General features: G+C 37.4%; 1 protein-coding gene across 2 annotated transcripts; it reads right to left on the bottom strand.

Moving 5' to 3' along the window:
- Positions 1-538: 538 nt before the first annotated feature.
- LOC109096062 (carboxy-terminal domain RNA polymerase II polypeptide A small phosphatase 1-like) lies at positions 539-25672 on the bottom strand. 2 transcript variants are annotated; one of them, XM_019109737.2, is made up of 7 exons: positions 25283-25672; positions 13200-13354; positions 7463-7564; positions 4461-4517; positions 2847-2939; positions 1940-2125; positions 539-1765 (listed from the first exon to the last, which is right to left on the bottom strand). In XM_019109737.2, the coding sequence occupies exons 1-7, from the start codon at positions 25497-25499 to the stop codon at positions 1637-1639; spliced, it is 939 nt and encodes a 312-aa protein (XP_018965282.2). In that variant the 5' UTR covers positions 25500-25672; the 3' UTR covers positions 539-1636. The 2 variants fall into 2 exon arrangements, with proteins under 2 accessions (XP_018965282.2, XP_042620426.1); XM_042764492.1 differs by lacking the exons at positions 13200-13354; positions 25283-25672 and adding an exon at positions 9150-12983.
- Between the last annotated feature and the right edge of the window lie 1698 nt (positions 25673-27370).

The following is a 27370-nucleotide window of genomic DNA, read 5'->3' as shown; positions in this document are numbered from 1 at the left end:
CAAGAAGGCATGTCAGCTGCACATTAACAGGGGCTCTCCAGTCCACAGTATGGCATGCCCAAATCACTTTCTCAATGAACCATCTGACAGCTTAGTGATCTAATGGAGAGTTAAGGCATTACGAGTCGAACATCTGCTTCCACTGACAAATCAAGGTTTGATTCCAGTATTCTTTACTTGTTTTGATTAATATAAACACACAAATTGCATTATGAATTTAAAACTATACAGTATTAGACAAACTGATTTTGTAAATAAGACCACTTTGATATTGTCTGATGAATTTTTGCTACAGTAATTTTAAGGCCAAGGTGAATGACCTGGCATTAGACAAAATAAAGCATACTGTATTCAAAAGGTGCATGAGCGTAACCTTCTGAGTGAAAACGGGCCGTGTGACACAAGAAGTGCTGGGCCAGTTTCCCTTTCTTACATCTGTTGCTTTGTGAATTTCAAGTGCGGGCTGATTGCATCATTAGTCTTCTTCAAATTTTGATTGAGGAATTGGAGAAGGAAAATAAAAACATGATTTTTGAAAAAAAAAAAAAAAAAAAAAGGGATAATGAAAGCTTGTTTTAGAGTCCAATAAAGTTGGCTAGATAAAAAAAAAAAACAGCATATTATTCCATGTGATTGCCATTCATGGTTTTGTCCTCACTTTAAGTAAGATCTTGAAGTAAACTCAATAAACGCAAGGAATGAGGGAGTTTAACTCAAGATATAAACCCAAGAAGAGGAAGTCATTTTCTTAAAAAAAAAAAACTGATCTTCTCAAATCACCAACCAAAGAGGACAATCAACTTCATTTTAACAGGGCTTCCCTCAACCATAAAAAGGAAAGAGTTGCAAAGAAGGAATAACACGTTTTTGGGTGAATGGCACGAAAACATGCCCAGGCCACATTGCCCCCTAAAATCAAAAGTAAAATAAATATAAAATGATATTTGCATATAGAAAACAAAGCATATTTTATCTTTTTTTTTTTTTTTTGCATTGTGAAATTAATTTGATGACAATTAAACAATTTGTCCCTCATTATTACCATAATACGTCTGGACATTTTGCTTTAGCTTTTTTTTTTTAATTTCCATTATTATTTAAAATTAGATTACTGTAATACAGTATGTTTCGTATAAACAAGCATAAATTAAAGGCAGTACAACAAATACAACCATAATATATAAATACAATTTAAATAATATATATATATTTTTACACATTACAGTAAATATAAGTTAGAATTTTTGCATTATGAAAAAAAAAAAAAGAGGGATTGTGCTTAATTGTCAAAATAATGTCACAAAGGCAAAAAAGCATCTCTTTCATTTCCTTTAAGAAAAAATCATTTCTATTAATTGATTTTTCAGGGTGAAATATGGTCTTGCCTGCTTTCCTGAGATTCACGCAACTGAGTGTTTAAACAATCAGCTTCTTATTGAATGCATGTAATAGCTAAAGCAGTCCTTCACAGTTGTGTCATTCAACTTCTTTTTCTCTATCAAACATCATATGAATGGAATTCTGGGTAGGTGATGAGGACTGAGCTAGTGGCTGGTCCTGTTAGGGGGAAGAAGTGTGCTGCTCCAAGCCCAGCGGCCTCCCTGGCCCCATAGTGACAGCTGCCCTTAGTGTTGTGCTAGCTAGTAGTCCTCTGCTGCTTCAGCACAGTGTAGACATTATCCACTTTACTCAGTCTCTCAAAGAAAGGGATGAGATCCAGCAGCTCTGTGTCAGACATGTCATCAAACCAGGAGGCAACAGGTACCTAAACATAAGAGAGAAGAGTGTCTGTTAAAACTAATATGAATACTGGGACAAAGCGACAAGCAACTAACAAATAAACTCACACGAGGTTTAGCAGGCTAAGCACTGTGCATAATATATCATGAGACCCAAAGCAGTTATATGCGCAAAAGAACAAAGAAAGGCAGTAACGTACAGCATTGTCTGGGTGGAAGATGTAGGAGGCTGGCGAGTTGTCCACAATGATGACTTTGTTAAGATCCCTGCCTAGACGGCTTAGGTCCTTGACATAATTTCCACGGTGGAACACACAAGATTCCCGGAAAAGACGGCTTCGGAAAGCTCCCCACTTGTCCAGCAGATCCGAGACGGGATCAGCATACTAGAAAAACAGAATGTGACAGGCACGGTTAGACAGAGGGGCAAAAACAGTGCCAGGATCAAGAACAAAACCTGTGAACACTTTTCTAAAATATAGGACTTCCACACCCATGAAATTACATGAGTCTTAAGTAGTCTGTGATTACTGGATGAAGAAAACATTTCTATAAATAATCCTCAATTAAAGGTGTATATATAGTACTGGAACGACTAAATACAATAAAATAGCAGCAAAGTCGGCATACTGTTGCTCCCAAATAATCCTTATACCTCATATATATATATATATATATATATATATATATATATATATATATATATATATATATATATATATATATAGAGAGAGAGAGAGAGAGAGAGAGAGAGAGAGAGAGAGAGAGAGAGAGAGAGAGAGAGAGAGAGAGAGAGAGAGAGAGAGATGATAGATGAAAATAAGGATTCGTATTTAAAAAAGTAAATAAATAATAAATAGGAAAACAGACACTAAAGTCGCACACTGTTGCTCCCAAATCAATTTATTAAGCTCACCAAGAGAAAAAAAAAATCCAGACCTGAAAACATCCATTTTAAATTAATTAAATGTTTTCCACAGCTGTGGGAACCCTGTAGCCATCTTTAAATCTGATACATACTGTACAGTAAGTAATGTTAAATCCTATTTATTAATAAACTTATTGCTTAATACCTTGCATGGTGCAAAATCCTTTTGCATTTCTTACCTTGGCTAAGCTTGCAGTGAATAACACACACTCGAACAGTTCACCCATCCGTTTGAGAAACTCGTCAACATGAGGTCTCTTCAACACATACACCTACATTCAGAAGGCAGACAGAGGAAAAACAGTTCAAATATGAGTCATTACTGCAATGGATTCAATTCAGCAACTATCCGAAGGGGGAAACCCAGCATATGTGAAAAACTGGTCACATTCATTATGATATATTACTAAATAAATAAGATTTATATTAGCTTGCATTTTGATATGATGCTTCATATAACGATGAGTTTTATGTGATCATAGAACGATAAACCCTGTTTTAAGAGCAGCAATAAAACGGGTTGTTTTACTCTAACAACTAGGTCAGCCAAGCTTGTTTATGAAGCTGGTGGTCTCATTCCTGAACCAAGTCATCCCGAATAGGCTTTCCTGACATTACAAGCCTATCCTGGATTACTTGAAACAGGCCAAAGCCTTATCGGTCTTCAGTCTTCAGTCTTATGGTGTAACTGGGACTGTTGGCCTTTAAAGGGCCAAGGCACAATACTGTCACAGCCCAAGAGAGCAATAGACACACTCTGAGGAGAGATTGATGGCCAGTGACTTCTCAGAAGCCAGTCAGGGTTTCTCCATTTCGTCAGGACTCAGAAATAGCCACCTGCTGCTCTGACCCATCAGCGGAGATGGCAACGATACTGTCAGGTAGCACAGCCAACTTAAATGGCAATACGTAAACAAGAGATAAAGTTCGTGTAGTTCAACACTGCGCAACAGTAGACAGACAAATAGAGGTCACAGGTTAACTTGGACTGCATGATTTTTCTTGATATTCTATCACCATTGTTCTGTTCTAATGAAAATTAAATACTTATTCTGTGCGGGACAACTGCACGCCATTTTTATGTTTGTGTGCAGGAAGCAAGTAAATGGAAAACATGACAATGCTCACATTATAATCAACAAAGCTTTTACTGCAGATTATCAGTTTCACACACTGAGAACAGAAGTGATACTTAAAAGTTTGTCCAATTAGGATGAGTAATGACAGGCTTACAGACTTATTTAAAACCTTATGAGTCACCACTGCATTCATGCGTATAATGGGCTATGATTGGCTGCAATTCTCATCCACTGCCAAAACATGTAAATACATTATTTTGATTGAACGCTGTAATTCAGGGCTTTCAACCTGGAGTCTGGGAACACCAAGGAGTCAGCAAAAGGGTTATAGGGGGTCTGTGGAAAATGTGAAAAAAAAAATAAAACAAAAAAAACACACGTAGTAACATTACCTCTACAAGTTGGTAGAAAAATGTATATTTTCCAGATAATATTTTGGTTTACTTTGGCTTCAATACAGTAAGAATATAAGACCAAATTATTTAAAAAATATATACACACTTTTTCTTTCAAGAAAGGTTCTTCAGGATGTCATATTTCTAGGATATTGGCATCAAAATGGGCATCTTTCGTTATTGAAACAGCAGTTATAATCTTGATCTTTTTTCCCCAGTTAATTGTGCAGGCTTACGGCTAACAATTTAATTTCACAGCCTAACTTCCAACTCCTTAATTATTTATGAACATCCTTGTATGAGAACAGGTTACGCTCACCTGATGTACTGTTCCATCAATTTCCACTGGAATGATAAAGTCAGCATTGTTTACCGGCTGGGAAGAAAAAAAAACAAACAATAAAACTGAACTGTCGCAACATATGTTAAATATATATTGCAGGTGGCTGGATCAATGACTGACAAGATGTTAGTGAACATGAAAGACCCAGCAGGCTCCAGTCATTATTCAGAACATTGCCACAGACCCTGAGAGTGCTCTTTAGATAGGCCTAGAAACTCAATCTCAAATGTTAAGATAATCACGTTTATGTGTTATAGAGATGTCAGGACAGCGTGACCTACATTCACAGATGTGGCATGATGTAACATCATGCTGTCTTGTGCTAAAAGATCACACTTGTTTTACTTCGGACTTTAAAAGGAAAAGTTCACCCCAAACATGAAAAAAAGGCCATAAAATTTGCCATACAACTTTGCAGTACATTCTCTGTCTTTTAAAACCATGATGTTTTTGTGAAGAACAGACTGACATTGAAGTCATAAATAAATATCAGACTAATGTGTTGATGTGGTGTTGTTTTTTTGGTCCTTTTGGAGTTTGTGGTTACTCTGACCTGTTGCTCAGTACAAAGTGTAATTCTCCTTTTGTGTTCCACAATAAGTAAAATAACAACAACGTGTAGATTTAAAACATAAGGGGGAAATAAATAATAACAGAATTGATATTTTTGGATGAACTACTTTTAAACAAACAGCTTATATTTAATAAACTCAATATACTTAAAGTTCACTTTCTGATTGCAAGTAGGTCAAAGTCATTAGAACAGTGTCGGTGCTAACACTCCTGAAAAGAAAACATTCCTTTTCTTCCTGGCATTCCCAAATTGTGGACATAGCACATTAATGATGTCATGCAGCAGGAGAAAAACATTCTTCCATAAAGAGTCAAATCAGTGAATGCCGCATTTCTCCGGAAAAGTGCATGTGTGTAAAAAACAAACAGTAAAGGGACCATTAGACAGATTCATTTAACCAAAAGAAGCTTACTACACTTTCTCTAGTCAAATAAGCTTACTTGTATTTACACTGGCACAATCAGCAAAACATTCTGCACCACTGTCAATTTGTATTTAAAAAAAACAAAAATATTGTATTGTTTTTCTACAAACGTTTCCTGAACCCTCCCATCATCCGCCATTGGTTTAACAAACGGAAAGTCCGGTCTCAAACTAACGCCATTGGTTGAGTTTGCTGCTGGTCAGGCAGCTCAAACAAACATGATAGAATGAACGCATCACAGAGCCACAGTTTGTACCATAAGCTGTGTCTCATTTAGAAGGCTGCGCCCTCTGGAGGTCGCATTCGAAGGCTGCATATGTCATCGAGGCGGTCTCATTTCAAAAAAGCAAGTAGGACACTCTGAATGTGACCTTCAAATGCGCCTTTCTTTCACAGCAATTTTGAGGATGCATAAGGTGTATCCTTCGCTGCTACAGATAACCCACAATTCCTTGCGTCGCCGTAAACAACTGTCATTAATTTGAAAAAATGCCAGGGTCAGCAGATGTAAACACGAGCGCAGATGTGGTTTACAACTTAACGTAACGTTACCTTAAATCGCCTAAAGATAAAAACGGATTAACTTTTTCCTAAATATCCTCTTCTTTTTTCTTTAACTTAAGTATTTTGTACATACACTGTAGCTCCTCAAAAGTTGAACAAAATAAAACAAATAAAAGCATTTTTTTAATTACTTTTCAAATGTAAAATAATTTCCTTCATTTAAGTATAGTGTGAGAGCGCAACATGCTCTAAACATGTTGGCATAGCAACGCGATACTTCCTGTTTCCTTTTCCGCCAGTCTTTCAAAGGCCATCTCGTTTAATTCTAGGTTGAGGACACTTCGTATACGCATCCTACAGAGGATTCGACCTCCGGAGGACGCAGCCTTCTAAATGAGACACAGCTATAGACTGTATAAAAACATGGACGTAGTGTCTGTGATGTCACCCGCAGTTTCTTAAGCTCAAAGTGAGCGGAGCAGGCCGTCGCCATCTTGGCAGCGCGTCACTGCCGCATAATCGAAAATGGGCAAAAAGGCGGGAGCTGCTTGCTGAAGCCACGCCCAACTAGCTCGACGGCAGTGTCAGCAGCGGTAATCCACCTGTCACTCAAGTGGCCACGCCCTTAATTATGCCAAACTTTAAGGCTTAATATAATTTAAACGGATGAGTTATAAAAAAATTCACCCCCCTCACAGCTGTCATGAAGGGCAAAATTAGCTTTATAGACCAAAATCATTTTTTGAACCAGGCCATAAACATGTTTTTTTTCTGCTGTAAAGTTGGCCATTTTAACATGGGGAGTCTATGGGATTGACTCCCTTTTGGAGCCAGCCTCTAGTGGCCAGTTGACGAATTACAGTTTAAATCACTTCCATATTGGCTTTACCAGAGAGAGTGGGAGGTTGATGCTTGGTTTGTAAACTTTTCAGAGTTGTCTATGCACATTAAAGGGATAGTTAAATCCGAAATGAAATTACTCACCTTTATGTCAAACCTGTAAGACTTGCTGTCTTCTGCAGTGATATTTTGAACAATGTTTCTACTGTTTTTGTCCATATAATTAAAGTCGGTGGTGTCCAAAGCAAACCAACCCTGGAGCCAACTGACTATCATTGCATAGACAAGAAACACTGAAACATTCTTCTAAATATTTCTTTTGAGTACTGCAGAAGAAAGCAAGTCTTACAGGTTTGGAACAACATGACGATGAGTGAGTCAATGACAGAATTTTCCTTTTTAGGTAAACTATCCCTTCAAACCGGAGAACATCAGATAAATGACAATTCAGCTTTAAAGTTTGTGATGTGAATGCATGCAATGGTGTTAAATATCTATCTATAACATTTGAGTCAAGTGTATCCCATATCCATGATATGATTAGTTGGGATGCCAACAGCACATGTGACATAGTTAATTCACACCCGCCGCCAGACATAAAGTGATGGAAAAACAGGGCTCAACACACTGACTTACCTTGAATGAACTGTGGACTAGTGTTTCATCCAGATCAATGACTACACAGATCTTCCCTATATCTTTAGACTTTATCTGTGGAAGAAGTGGTTTGGCTGGGACCTGTAATAAACATTTAAAGGACACTGGTAAATAAGTAGCTAAGTTGGCATTTACAACAACAAGCTATTTTATAGTATAACTTCTTATGTCAAAGACATTATCATACAAATGAAGACTGAAATTGCATGTTAGCTATACAAAACAATTTATGTTTTGGATGTTTGCATCTTATATTATGTATCTTAGTCTGTTAGTAGACAAGAAACCTAGTTTTATGGATAAAATATGTAGGGCTTGCTGGTGTGTGTCAACTGGTAAAGATTTCATTTGAAATTCTATACGTTTGCCCAAGTATCTGTTGAGGGACAGGGTTGCTTCACATCATTTAGAGCTATTAAGTCCAGTGTAAAAATGTGACCGGTATAAAGTCACATGGAAAAATGTAAAACACTAAGCATGATGTGTCCACAATTTCAAGAGAATTAAATAGAAATACACATTTTAACACTAGTTTAACTGTTTGAGTTCTTTGTTTTAACCCAGGTATTAGCCTATGTCACACTTTCATTTGTTGTTCCAAAAAATACAGATAAATATAGAAAAAATAAATAGAAAAAATATATTTAATTCACTGGACTATTAAAAAGTCATTACCAAATGATAAAATAAATAAAAACAAAATAGATAAATAAATAAACGTTTGATGTTCCTAATGTTCCATTTGTGCTTTTTGTGCAATAAAAATCTAAAAATCATTGATTAGGTTTGAGTTTGAGTGCGGATCCTGCTTTTTTCATTTGAAGTAATTATGATTTTTACTGATATAAGCACCCTATGTATCAGTTCGGTTGAGCACAGTGATTTCATTTTTTATTTATTTTTTATTTTTTGGATTCAAATGGTTTTTCCATTGAACTTCAAGGGAAAAAAATAAATCATACAATTATAAAAAATATACATTTTATATATATATATATATATATATATATATATATATATATATATATATATATATATATATATATAAATAAAACTAGGATATATACACTACCATTCAAAATTTGGGATCTGCATTTTTTTTTTTACTGACTCCAAACTTTTGCACAGTAAGGCAAGGCAAGGCAAGTTTATTTATATAGCACATTTCGTACACAATGGTAATTCAAAGTGCACAATTAATATGCAAATACACCATGATTAGACTTTGGTCACAGAGCCCAACCCAAACAGGGTGTATTAGTTATAGACATGAGTATCCATAAGGGGGCATGAGGTAGCTCTTTTAGCACTAGCATTCCATAAGCAGAGGAAGATCAAATGACTGTCTGCAGCTTGGGTGGGATACCAAAGCTGCTGGCCAACCAATTTTTCATCGAAAAGTACACAGTGCACACACAGTCTGAAATCGACTCTGTCCTACGTTTACAGAATGAACATCTCAAGACCTGCAGGCTCTTCCGGAATTCATTACGAAGTAAAAACAGAGATGGCAAGAATGTCTGGCAACTCAGAACAGACTAATTGTATTCTTTTACAAGCAAAATGTTTTGACATTGAACGATCAGATTCATGCATACAGACTTTTCAAAACATGCTTTAAACTCCTAAACTCAATTAGCAAGTGTCTCCCCTAAGAAAAAGGTACCTGATCTATGGGCGGAAGACAGAATTCACAATCACAGTCCTCTGGGTACTCTTCATCTTCAGATACATCACTCTCCTCATAAGAATGACTCTGTTCAATGTTTTTTTGGTCGGACTTAAATGACGTGTCTTGTTCAGATGCTTCATTTCTTGCAACTTGATGTACAAGTTCCTCTAATTTTTCATTTTTCTGGTGCTGCTCAGACAGACCATCTGTTCCAGGAGGATCAAGAAGCCCACAGGGGTCTTTTGGCTCGGTGTTGGCCTCTTGCTGACCATCTGATACACAAAGAGTGCCAGTCTCTGCGTTTGACTGCTCCCCAAAGGCACAAGAGACCAGCTGATCAGCAGTTGGGGTTTCTTTACCTTCTTCATGTTCCCCAGAATTTCCTACAACATCCTCAAAGTCAAAAAGGTTTGTTTCTTCATCTTCGGTAGTTTCAATCTCTCCACAACAAGGTCCATGAGCCCCCTCAGTTTCATCAAAGTCAGAGTGTGTCTCCTTGATTTCATCGATTTCAACCACAGGACTGAGATCTTGTACATTTTCTGTGATCTCGGAAGTGTAATTTTCAGTTAAACCCTGACTGACCTCAGTTTCCGACAATGTACTTTCTTCAACAGGAGATTCTGAAGTATCAGCTCCTTGAAATGTGTCCTTCACAGCACACAATCCCGTGGAATCATCAGATATACTGTCGAAAGCATTTTCAACCACTTCTTCAAGTCCATAAGCTTGAACAGCTGCAACACAGGACACTTGCACATCCATATCTACATGGGGTTCAATGACCGCTTCATTTTTGTGGCAAAGTTCATCATACCTGCCCTCAGAATACAAGAAGCATTCATCCATAAAACCAGGCCCATAATCTACAGCTTCAAGGACCTCATCTGTTTTGGCACATTCATGGATCTGACCCAGGTTGAGTCCAACAGCTACAGCTTCAGCATACGTTTTACTGCTTTCCTTTCCTGTCACTTGTCGCTCAGAATCAATCTCACACGCTTCTTCACAAGCACCTAACATTTGCTGTGTATATCTTATCTTATCCTTACCTTCATCAGGGTACTCATCTGGCTGTAGGATTTGAATCAAGGACTCATCATCCTCTGTAAGATTTTCCTTATCACATGGTTGATCTGAGAAGATTTCAAACGATTCTGACTCAACAAAACTTTTGAATGATTCAGTTTCAGAGCTACCTTGACTTTTACCATCCATGCAGTCACCATACTCCTCCTCGCTCGACTCATCTGAAGAACCTGCTGCTGTGGTCACTGCATCCAGGGAGATGTCCACATTCGAGTGGTGTTCAAACTTTACCTCCTCCTCATCAAGTTGAAAAGATCGAGGAGTTTCATCATTACAACGTTTCCCGTTCTCCAACTCATCACACTTTTTACAGAGCTTCCTACAGATATCCAAAGCTTGAACTTCACGCTTGCAATCTATGACTTCAGGGGTTTCTACCTCTCTATTTGACTCACTCATTTCAGCAGCAAGACTTGAAGTCTCCTTATTATGCCTCAAAAGATCAGTAAGAAACTGAGAAAGCCACCGAGCCTCAAAGGTTTCCATTGATCCAGAAAATATGGCATCGGACTGAGATGGTTTCCTAACCTCAGTTCTGCTGCTATGATTAGGCAAATTTTCTTTGGTTACTTCAGGGATGTGAAAGACAGAGCTGTGTGTTCTTGAAGACTCTTCTGCTAGTCTGCTCTGATGTGAGCCCTCAGAATGGTCAGTGGGCACAGTGGGAGTGCACTGTTCACGCACATAACATTTCTCAAAGTACGTTCCACAGCTTGTGCATTGCTCTAAAACCTTAAAACATACAGAGGATTCGCTGTGCTCAGAGAGTCGGTTACAGTCTTGATGCCCTTTAGTTGGGGAGTCAAAGGTCCAACTACAATCAAAGGTCTCAGATGAACAAGTCCAATCATCTAGGCTGTTTAGCAGAACTCTGTCATCAGCGGTGTCCATTTGCCCAGTAAGCTGTGTGTGCTCAAGGGACACACAGTGGTCAGATGGCTTACTTTCTTTAGAGTCCTGACACAGTTCAGGGGATTCAAAATGTGTGGCATGGTATTTATCAAGCTTGTTCTGATTGTTAGGTTCAGCCTGTTTAGATGTCTCGCAGTCTTCAGAATCTAGTTCAACTACACCATTTTGATCAGATATACTGTCATCAGGACTGCTGTTTTCACACTTGCTGTACTGTTCCTGATATTCTCCATCATATTCAGAAAGCATTTCATGATCTGACGGATCTAATTGTAAGGACTCAACATCAACTTGTGGAAAGGAATCACAAAGATCTCCCTCCGTTACTAGTTCTGCATCATCTTGTGGTAAAGGTTTACAATCATCTAGGCTCATCTCGGACGAAATGATTTCTTCCGTATTATCATGGTGAAAACATTCTGGGCTAAACTTTACCGGTTCTACATCATCTTGCAGATTAAACACACAAAAGTCTGATCTCATCTCAAATGAGTTTAACTGTACTGCATCATGTTGTTCAAAAGAGTCACAACTACCTAGTCTCATCTCAGTTAAAATGATCTGTTCTGCATCATGTTGTTGTTCTGCATCATCTTGTTGAAAAGACTCACAATCATCTAGGCTCATCTCAGATAAAGTTAACTGTTCGGCATCATGTTCAGAAATCTCACTTTGATCACTTCGCTCAAATGCAATGCTAAGTGCATTTTGGCTTATTTCAACCAAGTCAACTGAAGAACTGCTTATTTCAAAACACTCACTGTGCTCAGAGCAGCTGTCCAACAAAGAGCTGTATCCAGATGAACAAGACCGATATGAAAATTCACCATTGATTTGACCATTTTCAAAGCAAAGCCCATCAGCCTCTTTCACCTCGATGGCGTTTTGGTGTGCTGTGGATTCATAAAGTGCTTCTTGTTCTGTGCACAGTTCTGCAGCATGTTCCAAAGACTGGTTTTCCTTTTTAGGATCTCCTTGTCCAGAGACCTCAGAATGGCCAAAGCATAGTTCAGCTGGCATGTTTACTTCGGAGTGCTCGCTTTTAAAAAAGGCAGAGGATTCCAAGTACTTAGTAATGTTGCTTTCGGCAAAAGACATCCGTTCTTCAAAACACTGGCAAAGGTCAGAAGAAGGGAAACACTCCAAACATTCTCCCATAGGTTTGCTTTCTCCAGGGAGCCTGCAAGGAGAGTCAGAGATCTGCATTGGCAGAGGAGCCGCGCAAGGCTGAAGGGGTTTGTTGAGCCCACAGCCTGCCTGAGACACCAGCAGCAATGTGCACGCTGACATGACAGAGGGGTTGAGACTCCACTGAACCCTGCACTCAGCCCGCCTTCAGGACACCTACCAATTTATTTTGGTGCTTCAGAGACGTGACAAATAACTCTTGGTGTATCAAATCACTATAAAAAGCTGAAGTAAGGCATAAATCCGAATCCGACACCTACAGCGTCTTGACACCTGATCTACTTGTAGTTGTTCACAGCCATGCTTTTTTCCCTGAATAATTAGTTCAATGGAATTATGAGTGGCAACATTTTTTACATATCTTCATATCGGCTTGCAATTAGTTGGGAATTATGAGAACAGATAGTATTTAGGGTCTTTACATGAACGCAATTGAGATTAATTCTCATCATGGTACACTCAACTCGTAAACAGGAAAAGAATTGCGCAAAAGCTAGCTTGAGGTTTTGGTTTCCTCACTATCACAGCTGATCATGTGGCTCTCGGCCGTGTAAACCACGAGCTAGCCAGTATTCAGGAAACGCTAGAGCAGTGCTTCCCAAACCTGTCCTGGAGGCCCCCATGCCCTGCACTTTTTGTATGTCTCCCTTATCTAACACGCCTGATTCCACTCATCAGCTCGTTAATAGAGACTGCAAGAATCAAATTGGGTGTGTCTGATTATGGAGTCATACAAAATGTGCAGGGCAGGGGGTCCTCCAGGACAGGTTTGGGAAGCAATGCGCTAGAGAGTACAGGGTGGAGAGGCAGCGGGATGTCAAAATAAGAAGTTACCAAAACTGAAATAACTCTTACTTTTGAGATGGTTCCATTCTCTTCCACCAGCAGCGGGGCGTTGTTATTGACAGGTACGTGATCCGTTTCGTCATGACAAAGGCAGCAGAAGAGACTGTGGAAAATGCCACGACTGCGGGGTTTCTTCGATGAGGATGCAGCATGTGGAGAGGCACCTGGGAAACGAGAAGCAATCATATCACACCAACAGCTACCCTGCTGTTCACCGTCATATATCTTTGCATACATGATACACTCGGCTATTTCCGACAGCTTACGCTTGTTATGAGATGACTGTATTCCTATGCATGTATAAATGATCGGTAATAAATGGTCTTATATTACAAATATACAGATGAGTGCAAACATCAGAATAAAACAAATGGATACAAAAACTTGCCAAAATACTGCAAAAAGATTTTAGTAATTATATACTGTACCTTAAATTAAGACCAAATCCAAAGCATGTCTAAGTCACATTTTGAGATATTGATTAAAACAAGCAGTCTTCTTACAGTGTTGTAAAATCTTTCACTGAAAGCCTTTGCATAACTGTTTTTTTAACTGTATAGAATGAAACAACGTCTATGGATTTCTGAAAGGGTGGAGTGGAGCTTTTATTAATTGGAAACACATGTGTGTCACACCCATGAGCTCCCCAAAACTTACTCCAGAATCTGAGCTTCAGCATACGACATACGACAACAATGCTTTTGAGTCTGTTGAACAGAAAGTTATTCTGAAGAATGTGGGCAACCAAACAGTTGCTGGTCCTCAGTAGTGACTTTCATGGTGTTTTTTTTTTCCTAGCAGCTGTTTGTTTGCCCACATTCTTCAAAATATCTTCTTTGGTGTTCAGCACAAATTAATACAGGTTTGGGACCACATGAGAGTGAGTAAATAATGACAGCATTTTAATTTTGGGGTGAAGTATCCCTTTAAATGACAAGTGGCAGCATGTTTACTACAATTAGCCTGCTTTCACTTTAAGACCTTCACGCATCTAATATACAGGCACGCATCTGTTTTTCTTTCAACTGTGTACTTTCACTTTCGACATAACCAAGTGTGTTTATATGTAAATCTTGAGTGTTTTATGAATGTATGTCACTTTGTACAGTATATTGGGGGGAGGCGAAAGATCTGTAACTAATAAAATGTGTGCTGTAGCAGGATACTACGATATTTCTTCAAAAGCAGATTGTGGAGACATTTGAATCATCCACGATCAATAATCGTGTTATCGCACACCCCTAATGAAAATATATAACCACCTCTATATTTTAAGGGAATTGCTTTGCAAAGGGTATCATCATCATATTTGGGGGTTCTTGGCATCGAATAGTTTGAAAATCAGTGTTAGCGTACACAAACACAAAATTATTTGAAATGACCATGCCTGCTGTTTGCTAATAAGCAAGATATTTGTCACCAAATACAGCAGACAGGGACACAGTATCCGTGAATAGTGACACATTACAGGGAATCCACGTGATTATGGATCTATGTTGGGCTCGGGGCAACAGCACAGCCCTGGGCAACTTACAAGAGCGAACAACAGCGACGAAAGCTGGACTTTGCAAGACAAAATCTTTGACAAATTAGGCTGCGGCCAAGACGGCTGAGGCAGCTGTCAACAGCCAAGATTAGCAAGCCATTCAAAATTCAAACTTAAAGCTCATGTATCCAACCGAGCTATAATAAACAAGTTAGTTAAAACATCCAGTACTTTCACTGAAATACTAAAAGCACATTATTGTAACAGTAAACGAATATGATCAGAAACTAAAGCCTGAGTTTTTGTTTTAAATTTAGATTAGCCTGTTAGATTTATCTTCATTTTGACATGTCCTTTAACATAAAAGTTGCCCTTAAAACCAAACTTAACCCAAAGAACATATATGCCGTGAGCTGCCAGCCCATCATCGGGATATAAAACACGTCTCTTGACCTTCAAACACAAAATATACATTGACTTGTCAACGATACCACACACACGCTAACCGTGCATGTGACCCCCTGTAAATATCCAGAGAATCTGACAGGTCATAATAGTGATACATCGCTAAGCGAGCACACCTGCATCCCGGCACAGGACACGAGAGTGACAGATTTACAAATGTGAAGAAAAGGGCAGGTGAAGGGAACTGTGAAGAAACCGCATCCATCGCTTCATGTTGACTCCTCTGATATTATACATCTGAGGGCTTTAAATAGCATGCGCGGGCAGCTGTTGACAGTGGTTAGTGATGGCATTCTACACCAATATAGACCACACCATAAACGGAATCGCAAAACAAAACTTTGTTGTGTTCCCAGCGCAGGGACAGGAGGGAATGGCTCAACCATATGTTTATCTCATGCTGTACATATGATACCTTGATGGACACTTTGATGAAAGACCGAAAAGCTGTAACCTATTAGCTTGGAGCAACAAACCCCAACCTGTAAACAGAAAAAGACCAAACAGATCTAGCAGAGACAATTATAAGGAAAACTTGACTCCTTGGCGTTCTATAATGAGCCTGATAATTAGGTTCAACTTTTTCACCCCAGCCAGTTTAGTTTCTGTCCAGATACTTAAGGGTGGCTTATCTGGGTCTCTTTAAAAGAGGGTCCCCATGCTATTCCAATCCCGACGGACAGAGGCCACTCAGCGACTGACTTTATGATGGTGACACGCGATCCCACGTTATGAACTCGCAACTTGTTTCATGCCACCCCTCGGTAGCTAATTAGGGCAGCTAATTTGGGTGACATTGCACATACTTTGCACAAGTCCAATGAAGCGATCTAGACTAACCTAAGACAGTGTGGAATCAGTGCCTACAAACTCTACAGATAGGAGGGTACCAGAACCTTTAAATGAGAAATGATACTGACACAACTGAATAGAAACCAACTAGTTATATTATCATTGCAACTAATAAGTATAATTTCCAAAAGTAGAGCATATTTTGTCCAATTAAATGAACATTTGAAACCAAAAATCTAAGATTACTACAACAATATAAACAACAACGTTACAACGTTAACCAAGGATCATTAGAACAGATTTTACAGACAGAAAAGTCCATAATTATAATTTGCACATACTGTGTTATCTATATTGTGGTATTGTTACTGCATCCAAGTATCATGTTATTTATATGGTACTACATGAAATACCATAGTATTATCATGGTACAGTATGTCCAAATTAGTACTGCAACAATACCATAAAACTTTCTTGATGGTTTCTTCAAAGCAAACATTTGTTGTGGAAAAAGTCTAAACATTTAAAAAACTATAATCTGTAAAGCTGTTTATATAAAACTATAAGCTGTATATACATATATATTTATTACTTAACTCATGCAAAGCACTATTTAAAAAACAGTAAGAAAAACCGTTCTAGAAAATTATATGAGGATCACTGAAATCATGTGCAATCAACTTTTCAGTTTGAAATTTACACTACTACCATTCAAAAGTTTGGGCTATTGATTTTATTTTCTTTCTTTTTTTGTGTGTATGTATTTGAAAGAAGCTGCATTTATTTGGCCAAATACAGTAAATATTACAATTTAAAAATAACTGTTTCCTATTTTAATATATTTTAAAAAGAAGTTTATTCCCTTGATGGTGAAACTGAATTTTTAGCAGCCATTATTCCAGTCTTCAGTGTCACATGATCCATCAGAAGTCCTTCTATACTGATTTAGTATAAACCGTGATTTTTTTTTTTTTTTTTTTAGGATTCTTTGATGGAGAAAGTTCAATAGATCAGCATTTATTTGAAACAGAAAGTTTGTAACAATAATAAATGTATTTAAAGTCATTTTTAATCAACTTAATGCATCCTTGCTGAAAAAAAAGTATTAATATATTTAAAAAAAAAACTTAATATATATTGTAATATGCATGTATACATGTAAAATGCATACATAATGTATCTGTTGAAAATAAAAAAATATATATTTCACTGTTGTGTATTTGGTAGTAATGTTATAAATAAAGGTTTTTGCGACTGATGTTTTGAATTAAACTAATTAAATCTCAGTTTTCAACAAATGCAAAAGCAGCTAAAAGGGGTCAAACCCACCCACTGCCTAATGACAAAGTGGTCAGTACCAGAAAGGCAACACAAGACAAACAGAGCAGATAGTAAAATGACAGTCTTGCCGCTTGTATTAAACTCCGAGAGCATGAGAATCCCTCCGGAGGCCCCTGTGAACTCACTCTCCCTCCCTGTCTCCCTCTCGCGCACCCTCACTGGAATGCAGCCATATCTCTGGCCCATAACTCTGCTGCACTGTGCCCGGTCAAACCAAAATAGGAACAGGAAGTGTGAGGAAGTGAAGTAAGAGCCACCACAAGGATATGGAAGGCCCACACTGAGCCTTCTTTGTGTCCCGCCTCTGACTTCCATCAGGCAGATCATGTTCTAGGAGCAAACAAAACAGGTAAAGAACGGCGAAGGCTTGGGAACACCATGCCGACATAATCCACAATGCCGTGCAGACAGGGAGGGATTCTGATTACTGACCACATCCACTGACCCAATTTGCTGAGACCATAACACCTTCCAAGACAGGAAATAACAAAAAGGCCTTTGAAATATTAGGAATATTTGGCATATGCAAGCAGACAATATGCCAATATGCAGCCTCGGCAGCTGTCAATCCCAAACAAAATAGGGCACGGCTTTGAAGATAGGCCTTTCTAAAAATACAGTATTATAACAAAGTGGCGAACAGGTGCTCCGTCTCTGTGCCGAAAATGTATCTGATTGTCCTGGACAATGTCTTGGCATGCTTTTCACAGGGTCACGCCAAAAGCTAAGCCTCAGTAAACAACATCATCCAGTGACAGATCTTCTATGTCGGTGCATTAATCAGCGCACCTATATTAATCCAGGTACTGAAATGATCCTTAGCTCAAAGATCAAGCTGTTAAGAATACAATTACTGAATTATGCAAGCAGGGTGGGTGTTTGTACGGCTAGACGCAACATGTCCGAGTCAGAGTTTAGTCTAACTCCAGTATCCAGGAAAAGACTTCAGTCATGCACTGATTTTAAGGGATTCTTTTTTTTTAGATGCATAACTTGCATCTAAAAAAAAAAAACGTGTGAAGTTTCACGCAACTTTCTTTCCACTTTTATTATTATTTATTTTACTTAAATAAAGTGCATTGAAAATGGCATTGAACAGTAGAGAATGATGCTAGAAACACCAAGGTCATTGACTTTGTGGGGAAGTCGTGGCCTAATGGTTTAGAGAGTTTGACTCCTAACCCTAAGGTTGTGGGTTCGGGTCTCAGGCCGGCAATACCACGACTGAGGTGCCCTTGAGCAAGGCACAGAATCCTCAACTGCTCCCCGGGTGCCGCAGCACAAATGGCTGCCCACTGCTCTGGGTGTGTGTTCATGGTGTGTGTGTTCACTGCTGTGTGTGTGCACTTTGGATGGGTTAAATGCAGAGCACGAATTCTGAGTATGGGTCACCATACTTGGCTGTATGTCATGTCACTTTCACTATTCACTGTCATGGGTTTGATTCCCAGAAAACCAATGAACTGATTAAATACAGACCTTGATGCAATGTAAGGTGCTTTGGATAAAAGCAACTGCATGCATGTAAATGTTTTTCTATGTATTTATCATTCTTGTGCTGCCAGAGAGAGATAGGAAAATTTAGTTTTCCTGCAAAATCCAATTAATTCAAAAACCAGTTACAAGCTTTATTATTAATTAAAACAAGCTTTATTCTTCATCAACAACATAAAATACATACAAACCAGGGCTCAAAACAGTAAGGATGACCCAACTGACCCGGGCCCGGTCTGCCAGCTACCCTATTGTATATTTGTTTATCTTGTGCATGTGTTTTTATGCCATGAAAATAAAAAAATTTGGAATTCTGTGATACACTGGACATTGTGGATGCAAACTACACTTATTTAAACTCGTCAACAAACTAAATGTATCTAGTCGGCCAGCACAGATGAAATTATGGGCAGAATTGACAGAATAATTTGTGATTGTCTTTAAAAGGGTCATGAACTGGCTTTTTTTATTTATACTGTTGTCTGTGGTCCACTTATGATGTCCACGTGGTTTTTACATTCAAAAACATGAAATAATCATTAAGTAATAGGCTATCTTCTACCCCGGTTTGAGGCCAGCTAGAGAAACGCTTGGTTTTTATGGGTGTCTCGCTATTAAAATTTGGAAGTAAATGCCCACTGCTATGATTGGATTACAGTTTTGCATAGTAAACTAACTTTCTGTGTTTCTGTTTGACAAGCCATGTCAAAGTTGGAGCCTTCTGTGACATGGTTAGACACGTACACATAATCAGGACATATCAAGCAATCTCTAACAAAACAATAGTGACACATAGTACATGTAGTGCTGTGCCATTTCTGTCGGATCCAATATAGACACAGCATTGCTTTTTAATCTCAAATTAGTGCTTTTTAGTCTCTCTGCAAATCCAGCATCGACCTGTGTCTTGTTTACAAAAGAATCACTGATATGTTTTAATCACGTGAGCATCTGTATGCACCGGGGGTCTGAGAGTAACGCAATTTCGATTCTCTGTATGTACTGTACATGTGGAAGAATTGACAATAAAGCAGACTTGACTTGACTTGACTTGACTTGAAACTTTATTAAAAATAAAGTTCAACCACCCATTCCTAATATTTGAAACCTAAGGAAGGTTATGCATCGACGGTGTTCTTCCACAACCAGGCACTGCACAATATTTTGCGATCTTCAACGTCATGTTTATCACTTGGTTTCTCAATCCGGTTTAGTGCCACTTATGTCATTTCCCTACTATGTCATCCGCAAACCAAGTGGGTGGGGCTACAGAATTGGGCGTTGATATTCTTCTGTGGAGGTGTTGTTTAACCTATTACATCATAGGTAGGCACATTCCAGGATCTGACGTTCACTGGGCCTGGTGTCAATAAAAGCTTTTATTTCAGTAACAAGGACGCTTTCAGTTCTGAAACTTACAGGATATTCTTTCAGTACAATGACCTTTTATATATCAAAAGCTCAAGTAAAAGTTGATTTCTCAATTCATGACCCCTTTAAAGCACTAGTAAGAATGAGCTGAAAATTGTAAACCTATCACCAATGTTTTGCATCATGCCATTATTTTGGAAAAAAGTTAAATTTAGGTAAGTAACAATCTGTGAAGGCCAAAAAAAAATCCTTACTGTTGTGCTTTAAAAAAACTGAACAACATGAACAATTACAACATACTATGAACAACACCAATTTGCTTCCACCATGATCCTTCAAAACTGACTTCTGAGTTTGAGGTGTGTTCAAAAACATCCAGTTTCCTACTGGTAATTATGACTTTGTAGTGGCATTCAAGAGTGCAAAACTTGTGAACACAACCATTACGACATAACCTCAAAGCAGTAACATTGTCTGCTAACTTGAGAGTACAGATTCTTAAGACAAGAAAATCCAGGGATTCCTCATAAGCATCAGGGTATGCTGAAACAAGCCACACATGAAGAACTGGACCATGCTGCTGGACTCACACATGATGATGGGCGCTTTCATGTTTACAGTACTTGCCAGAGCACTAATTGAGTTACTTTGATGTGGTCCAACTTGCTTATCTCCCTTTCAAAACAAACATGTAGTTCTAATCAGGTTTATAAATGAAAGTGTAAAAAGACGTTACAGATAGTCCTCGCCTTGAAGACCACAGAAGTATCATCTGACTCATACACAGCTTAAGCTACTCAGTCTTCCCACGATTCATGAAACGGCACTTTTCACAGACAGGCCAAAATAGGGACCCATGCAAGCATGGCCTAAACCCACATATCAACCATGTAACTGAAGAATCTGATAATAAGTGGCAGTAAAAAAAAAAAAAAAGTCTATTCTGAAAAGGACTATATTAAAATAATAATAATAATAAATATAGCTGCTAGCAGCAATATGGGGCCAAGCCCCGAAGGTGCAGCAAGCATAGCAACCATTGCTACTGCAAGAACATCAAGCATAACAGTCACAGCAAACTCATCAAAGCACATCACACTTAACAGTCAAAAGCTTTACAATGTGCATTTCAAAAGCACAAAACACTCCTAAGATTTTGTATATGAAAGCACTAGATATTATGTGCCACACAGGATTCTAAAAATTTTGTAGGAGGAGTAGCGAAAAAACTGTTTTTCATAGGGATGCACCGAAATGAAAATTCTTCGCTGAAGCCGAAAAAAATTAAACACTGGGCTGAAGGCAGAATACCGAACATGGTTTTTTGCATTTTTTCCCCCTTTGTAGGCCTATTTTTAGGAGTTCATGATTTTTGATGCCGATCACTGATCACAGAAAGCAGTATCTGCTGATACCGATCGCGATCTTTTTAAAGCTTTCTTTTTATCATTTAACTATTTCTAGTGATACTACAAAATGGCGGACAAACAAAACGATGGAAAATGAAAAATGAGATATCGTAAGAATTGGCATAAACCAAGTAATGTATTGACAAAGAGAAAACAACATCTGAACAATGCTTTCAAAAGTTATAAGCATTTTCTCAAAATTCCTTATATCTCTGGAACACTAGGTGGCACTGTGTTTAAACTTCTCAGGTACCTCCGGGACATGCTGTTGATGACCCTCACCCATTTTTGTGCCAATATGTAAAATTGTTCAAAAGACATTGCAATTTATGACTAATTTCAAAATGGCGGACAGGTGGTTGATCAGATCCTAGCAGTATCATGCGTCATGAGTCAAGGAATCCATGGACATCAAGGTCTTGATTTTCTGACAAACTGTTCAAAAGGTATCTCATGACCCGTAGGTGGCGCTCTTCCCAACTTTGGCATGTACCCTCAGATCATGGTGCTGATGAAGCATACCAAGTTTCATTTAAATTGATAGAAGTTAGGCCGAGATAGAGCCTCTGAACCAATTTTGGGTGGACAATTTTGTGACACTATAACTTTTGAACTAAGATTAAAATCTAAATTCTGTTCTGTCATTTCTATGCAGCTCACTCCAAAGATCATCTGAGCCAATTTTTGTAAGAACTTTTCATAATGGCTGCTACTGTAATGGGCGGAGTCTTAATGTAAGCTATTGAATGAGATCAGCATGAGAAGGGTAATCAGATGTGCTGAGTTTCATTTTTCTAGAATATATGGTACAAAAGTTCTAACCTTTTGAAAAAATGAAGTGCTCAGTGAAATCTGCATTTAGACAATTTCTGACATGTTTTTTATGCCACAATATTTTTCCATATCCTTCCTTGTGCATGTACTCACAGTCCAAACAGTTTCTTGATCTTGACTACATTCAAATATAATACCACACTCCACACATTGCTGTTCATTTGCATAAGGTCAATTTTTTTCAAGATTGTTTTTTTTTAATCACTTCTAGTCCAATACTGTCGAAAACACTGCTCGGAAAAATCACTGGTTTTGTGAGAGATGTTCAGAGTTTAAAGAGTGACTCTGAAACTTAATATCACACATGGCTGTACAGTCAGTACATGCTCTTGATTCCTTTTCAACCACGTCATACTTCGCCTTACAAAACAATCTGTTTCGCTTAACATTCATGGGGCAACTGGAGATTGAACTACCTAGTTCTGCAACATTCTCTAGGCACATCACAAAGACTTGACACTTTTTCAACTATAATACACCTTACTAAATATTCCAGTTTCTTCAACAGTAGATTTTTTGATTTGAGCACAGATAACTAATATAGAAAAATGAAATTCTAAGACAGACGGAAAGGGTCTGTGCACTGTACTGAACCTGCTACAGGGAGTGGTTTTCATCAAATCTCAACAAAAACACAGGCCTGTAAACCATCTTCATCTCTGTGTGTGCAAGAGGGGAAAAAGGAGTGCTGGTCAAAAACACGGCGGTTGGAAAAACAAGCAGTGAGGCTGACTGCTATGATAGAAGATCCTCCCCGGCTCTTACTGTAGTCGTCATCATTCAGAAAGCACGCTTGTGTTCATTCAAATGCATTTATAACATTGCTGAAACATTTCAGCTTTTTGTTAAAGCATAAGAAACTGCTAAACTCTACAAAGCTTAATACAAAAAGTAACAATGTTGGTGTAAATTACAAGCAAAATTAAAAGCAGCACTTAATCATTAGAGTAGCAAAGTATCTCCTTTAACGTTTCAAATGTGTTTTGTGAAAATACAATGTCAAAATATGGGTGAAATACTGTTCCATCATCATTCAGCATAACATATTTATGCAAAAAAAAAAAAAAAAAAAAAAAAAAAAACATTTTAACCTGTGTACTTGTTAAATTTTATTCTATTTTAAATTATTAACATTTTCTTGATGATACATGGGTAAAACGTAGTGATTTGAAAGACAGTGGCAAAGATTGTTACAGATTAAAAAAATTACAATTACTTAAATTAAATTAAATTTATGCATTTAGCAGACGCTTTTATCCTAAGCGACTTACAGTGAATTCAGGCTATCAATTTTTACCTATCATTACCTATTATCATTAACTATATTACCAATTTTTACCTATAATTAGTCTTTGGGGGCCACACTGTGAGCCTTAATTAGAGAATCTTTTTATGTCATCTAATGATTCTTGTTCTTAATATGCCTAACAAGATATAAAGTATTTTTTTATTGGTATATTAAGTATTGTTACACTGTGACTGAATGACATTTTAGTGGGTGTCTTCTGTAAATCAAGGTAAAAAAAAAAAAAAGCAGTATAGTTATTTTTTGCTCTGAAAAAAAAAACTACAATTAAGCAGAACACATCCTAATGTAAGAAAAAAAAAAAGCTGTGTTAACCATGCATTTTAGCATAACACCCAGGCCTGTAAACAAAAACTATCTGCTATTTATAAACCTTTTTATATCACAAGGCATTATAATAAGGAATTAAAATGAATATTTTATATAAATCAATTATTAATTAATAATTACTGATTATACCAAATTCTAGTTTAAATGAAGTGCTAATCTAAGCTACTATTTTTTAAATATATATACACTATCAGAAAAGGCTACATGAGACCTTTGTGTCCCTAAAAAGTTGTAGTAGGCATTATTTTTCCTGAAAAGTCAAATAATTGATTAAATAGTCCCTTTTCATCTAACCTTTGACCTGCAAATAGTGGCCTAACTGCTCACTGTGACATGATGATCTATGACCTTGCGATAATTTCATCAGTCAGAAGTCTGGACAGCTCACTGAATTTATTTCGTGTGACCTTAAAAACTTGTAATCTAAAGTCTTAAATGCTTGAAGTTAGAATTACAAAATTCCACCACTTCCCTTTTTGTCATTTCAAAATTTTGATGACTTTAATGCAAAATGTAAAAAAAAACAAAATCAGCATCAATAAAGCAAAGGTGTGTCCAAAATTTAACAGATGAAGCATTTCCATTTTAAACATCCTTTCTTAATTCTTTAATGAATCTTTTCCACATGAATAATGACTACAAAACTTAACCAGTTCAGTACAATAAACAGAACGAGATAAGACAAGGGAGGCTAGCAGTCTTCCCAAAAATGACTACAGGATGCAATCTTATCTCTTATTAAATCTTATCTCATGATAACCCCGGAGTCATTCGTTAGGAGATTCGTGCACACATAAGCATAAAATGACAGGTTAGACGATCATGTACTAGAGCACACACTACAAAGTAAACATCAAGAACAGCCTTCCCTTAAACGTCAGTGAAGAGTGTCATCATGGACACGCCCCCTCCACTTCAAAGCCTTCACTTACAGGAAAAAGAAAAGTTGTTTTCCAATTAAACTCGAGTTTATGGCATGCAAAAGTAGCTAACTGTAAGTTATGTGATAGGTCTGCACTGTATCATTATAATGAACAGACTTGATCCTGATCCTCAAGATGCATCAACTGTCACCAGCCTTCAGAAAGCGGTTATCACATGTTTTTGTAGTGTTTTGATGAGCGGAAATGTATGAGTCAACACAGAGTTTTCCATAAAGTCGAGTTGGTTTGGTATTTTGACGGAATTAAACTTTGTATGAAGCGGCCGCGCGCTCCAAGCACTCATCAGTTTCACATGTGCCTACTTCAAACTTTCAACTCACCTCCGTCCCGCAAAGGAGCACTGGCTTCTTCATCCCTGCTAACTTGCGTTATGATCGAGGAGGACGGGTGGTCCATGAGATCCGTAAAGCCAGTAAAATCGCAACTTAAAAGGGGTTTCCGTGTTAAAATCTTTCCGTTGGCTAACGTTACAACTGAATTGGAAAAAAAAAACCTCCCTGCAAATGCCCCCAAAATCCTTTTACCGCTTAAGAACATTCATAATGCGACACCATACGAGGCTGAATGTGATCTCTATGCTTTTATAAGTCTGACGACAAAAATAAAAATAATAATAAAAAGTTTAGTTCCTAGATGATAACTTTACACAACATGGAGTTCGGCTCTGCTCTCAATTTCAACATACAAACATGGAACTCGACGGTTTCAAGGCACCCTTCGTCTTAAAGGGGCAACGACAAGTCAGGCAAAACAGATTTATGCGAGCCACTTTTTGAAGTTCATGAATGCGGAATATGTTACGAATCAGAAGAAAAATAAGGGTATTTACCAGTGCTTGTGAATATCTCTTTTAGTACCTGTTCAGATGTAACATTTAATAAGCAATAGAAAGGTGGGCTCACAAAGCAAAACATCAGCGCAACTAAAGTTTAGCTAAACGTTTTATTGTATTGCCCACATTAATGTAAATTATGTAAATGTAATATAAATGTAAAAAGTAAATAACTCTGTACATCAATAATTATTATTATTTTAAAGGCTTTACAATGTAACCATTATACAGTATGCAAATATTATAATACATACAATATTGTAAGCCAGGTTTAAAGTGCAAAACTCAGTTTTTATGTTAAAAAATACTCGTATATTCAAGACGAAAATGTTACATTCTCTTGTAAATTAATTTTATAATTTTGGTGGGGCCAAAATTTATTATTTATTATTTTTTTATTGAAAAAATCGTTCAAACATACACCAACAATCATTTTCTACGCTATAAGTATTAAATTTTGATTTTATTTATTTATTTAGACTTATTTCACTTGAACTGGATAAGAAATATGACTTTGGTACAAAGTGTTCTATTGGCTCAGACTCGGACCTGATTAATATGCGTTGCCCCTTTAAAATCTACAAACTTCAACACGCAAACAAAGTTTAAAAGATCTCTTGGCCTCCGCGCAAGAGAGTGCTTGATTCTGAGTTAAAAACAAGATTTTCTAACGTCCGACAGGTTATATATATCATAAGAAGTAAGGTGTGAATGATTTTAAAATGAATGCGCGTGTATTTTCTACGTTTTAACTAGTAAAACGACTTTCTAGCGAACTTTTTTGGCAGGAGCTGCGAGCGCGGGGAGCTTGAGACCGTCTTCAGGGAGAGTCCTCAAAGTTCGCGCACTCTGTAATGTTGATTACGAAGTTTACATCATTGGTATTCATGACACACTACACTTAACAGTCTACAGTCATTCACTGAAAGCATGAGCAAGACCCTTCAGATTATGAGTTAGATTGCTTTGTCACGTCAACTCTTTTCCAAAAATATACATTTTTATTTCTTTTTATTTACACATATTATTTTTAAAACTTGATTAAAGATCTATTTAGGTTTCCTCATCAGAGATAAATGTGTTAGATATATTAAATCTGTTGATGACATATTATAATGCTCTAAAAGTACAAACATTTTCAACCCAGCAAATATATATATCTTTTTTTTTTTTTTAGAAAGAGAAGCATTCACCAGGCTTTGATGGCTCATTTTATGGCTTATATATGTATATATATATATATATATATATATGTGTGTGTGTGTGTGTGTGTGTGTGTGTGTGTGTGTCCAAAATATTGATAGCTTGTAACGTAAATCTGTGAGATTTTATAATGTGATGTCATATTCAAACTCACGTTTTAACATAAGTTTTGCAATAAACCTAAGTTGTTTTAGTCCAGTATGTGTTAATCTTGAAATATTATAACAAAAAAGTTATTCTTACATTTAAAAAGGCAGGTTTTTCGTTTATAATTTACTGACTTTAAAATGTGGATATATCCAATATGATACAGCAGGCTTTACAGATTAAAGAGGTCCTCAGCAAGCCCTTTATTTTAACATAGTGACATAGA

This window comes from Cyprinus carpio, chromosome A9 (assembly GCF_018340385.1).
Source record: "Cyprinus carpio isolate SPL01 chromosome A9, ASM1834038v1, whole genome shotgun sequence".
Classification (NCBI taxonomy): domain Eukaryota; kingdom Metazoa; phylum Chordata; class Actinopteri; order Cypriniformes; family Cyprinidae; genus Cyprinus; species Cyprinus carpio.
This window is presented reverse-complemented; position numbering and strand designations above follow the sequence as displayed.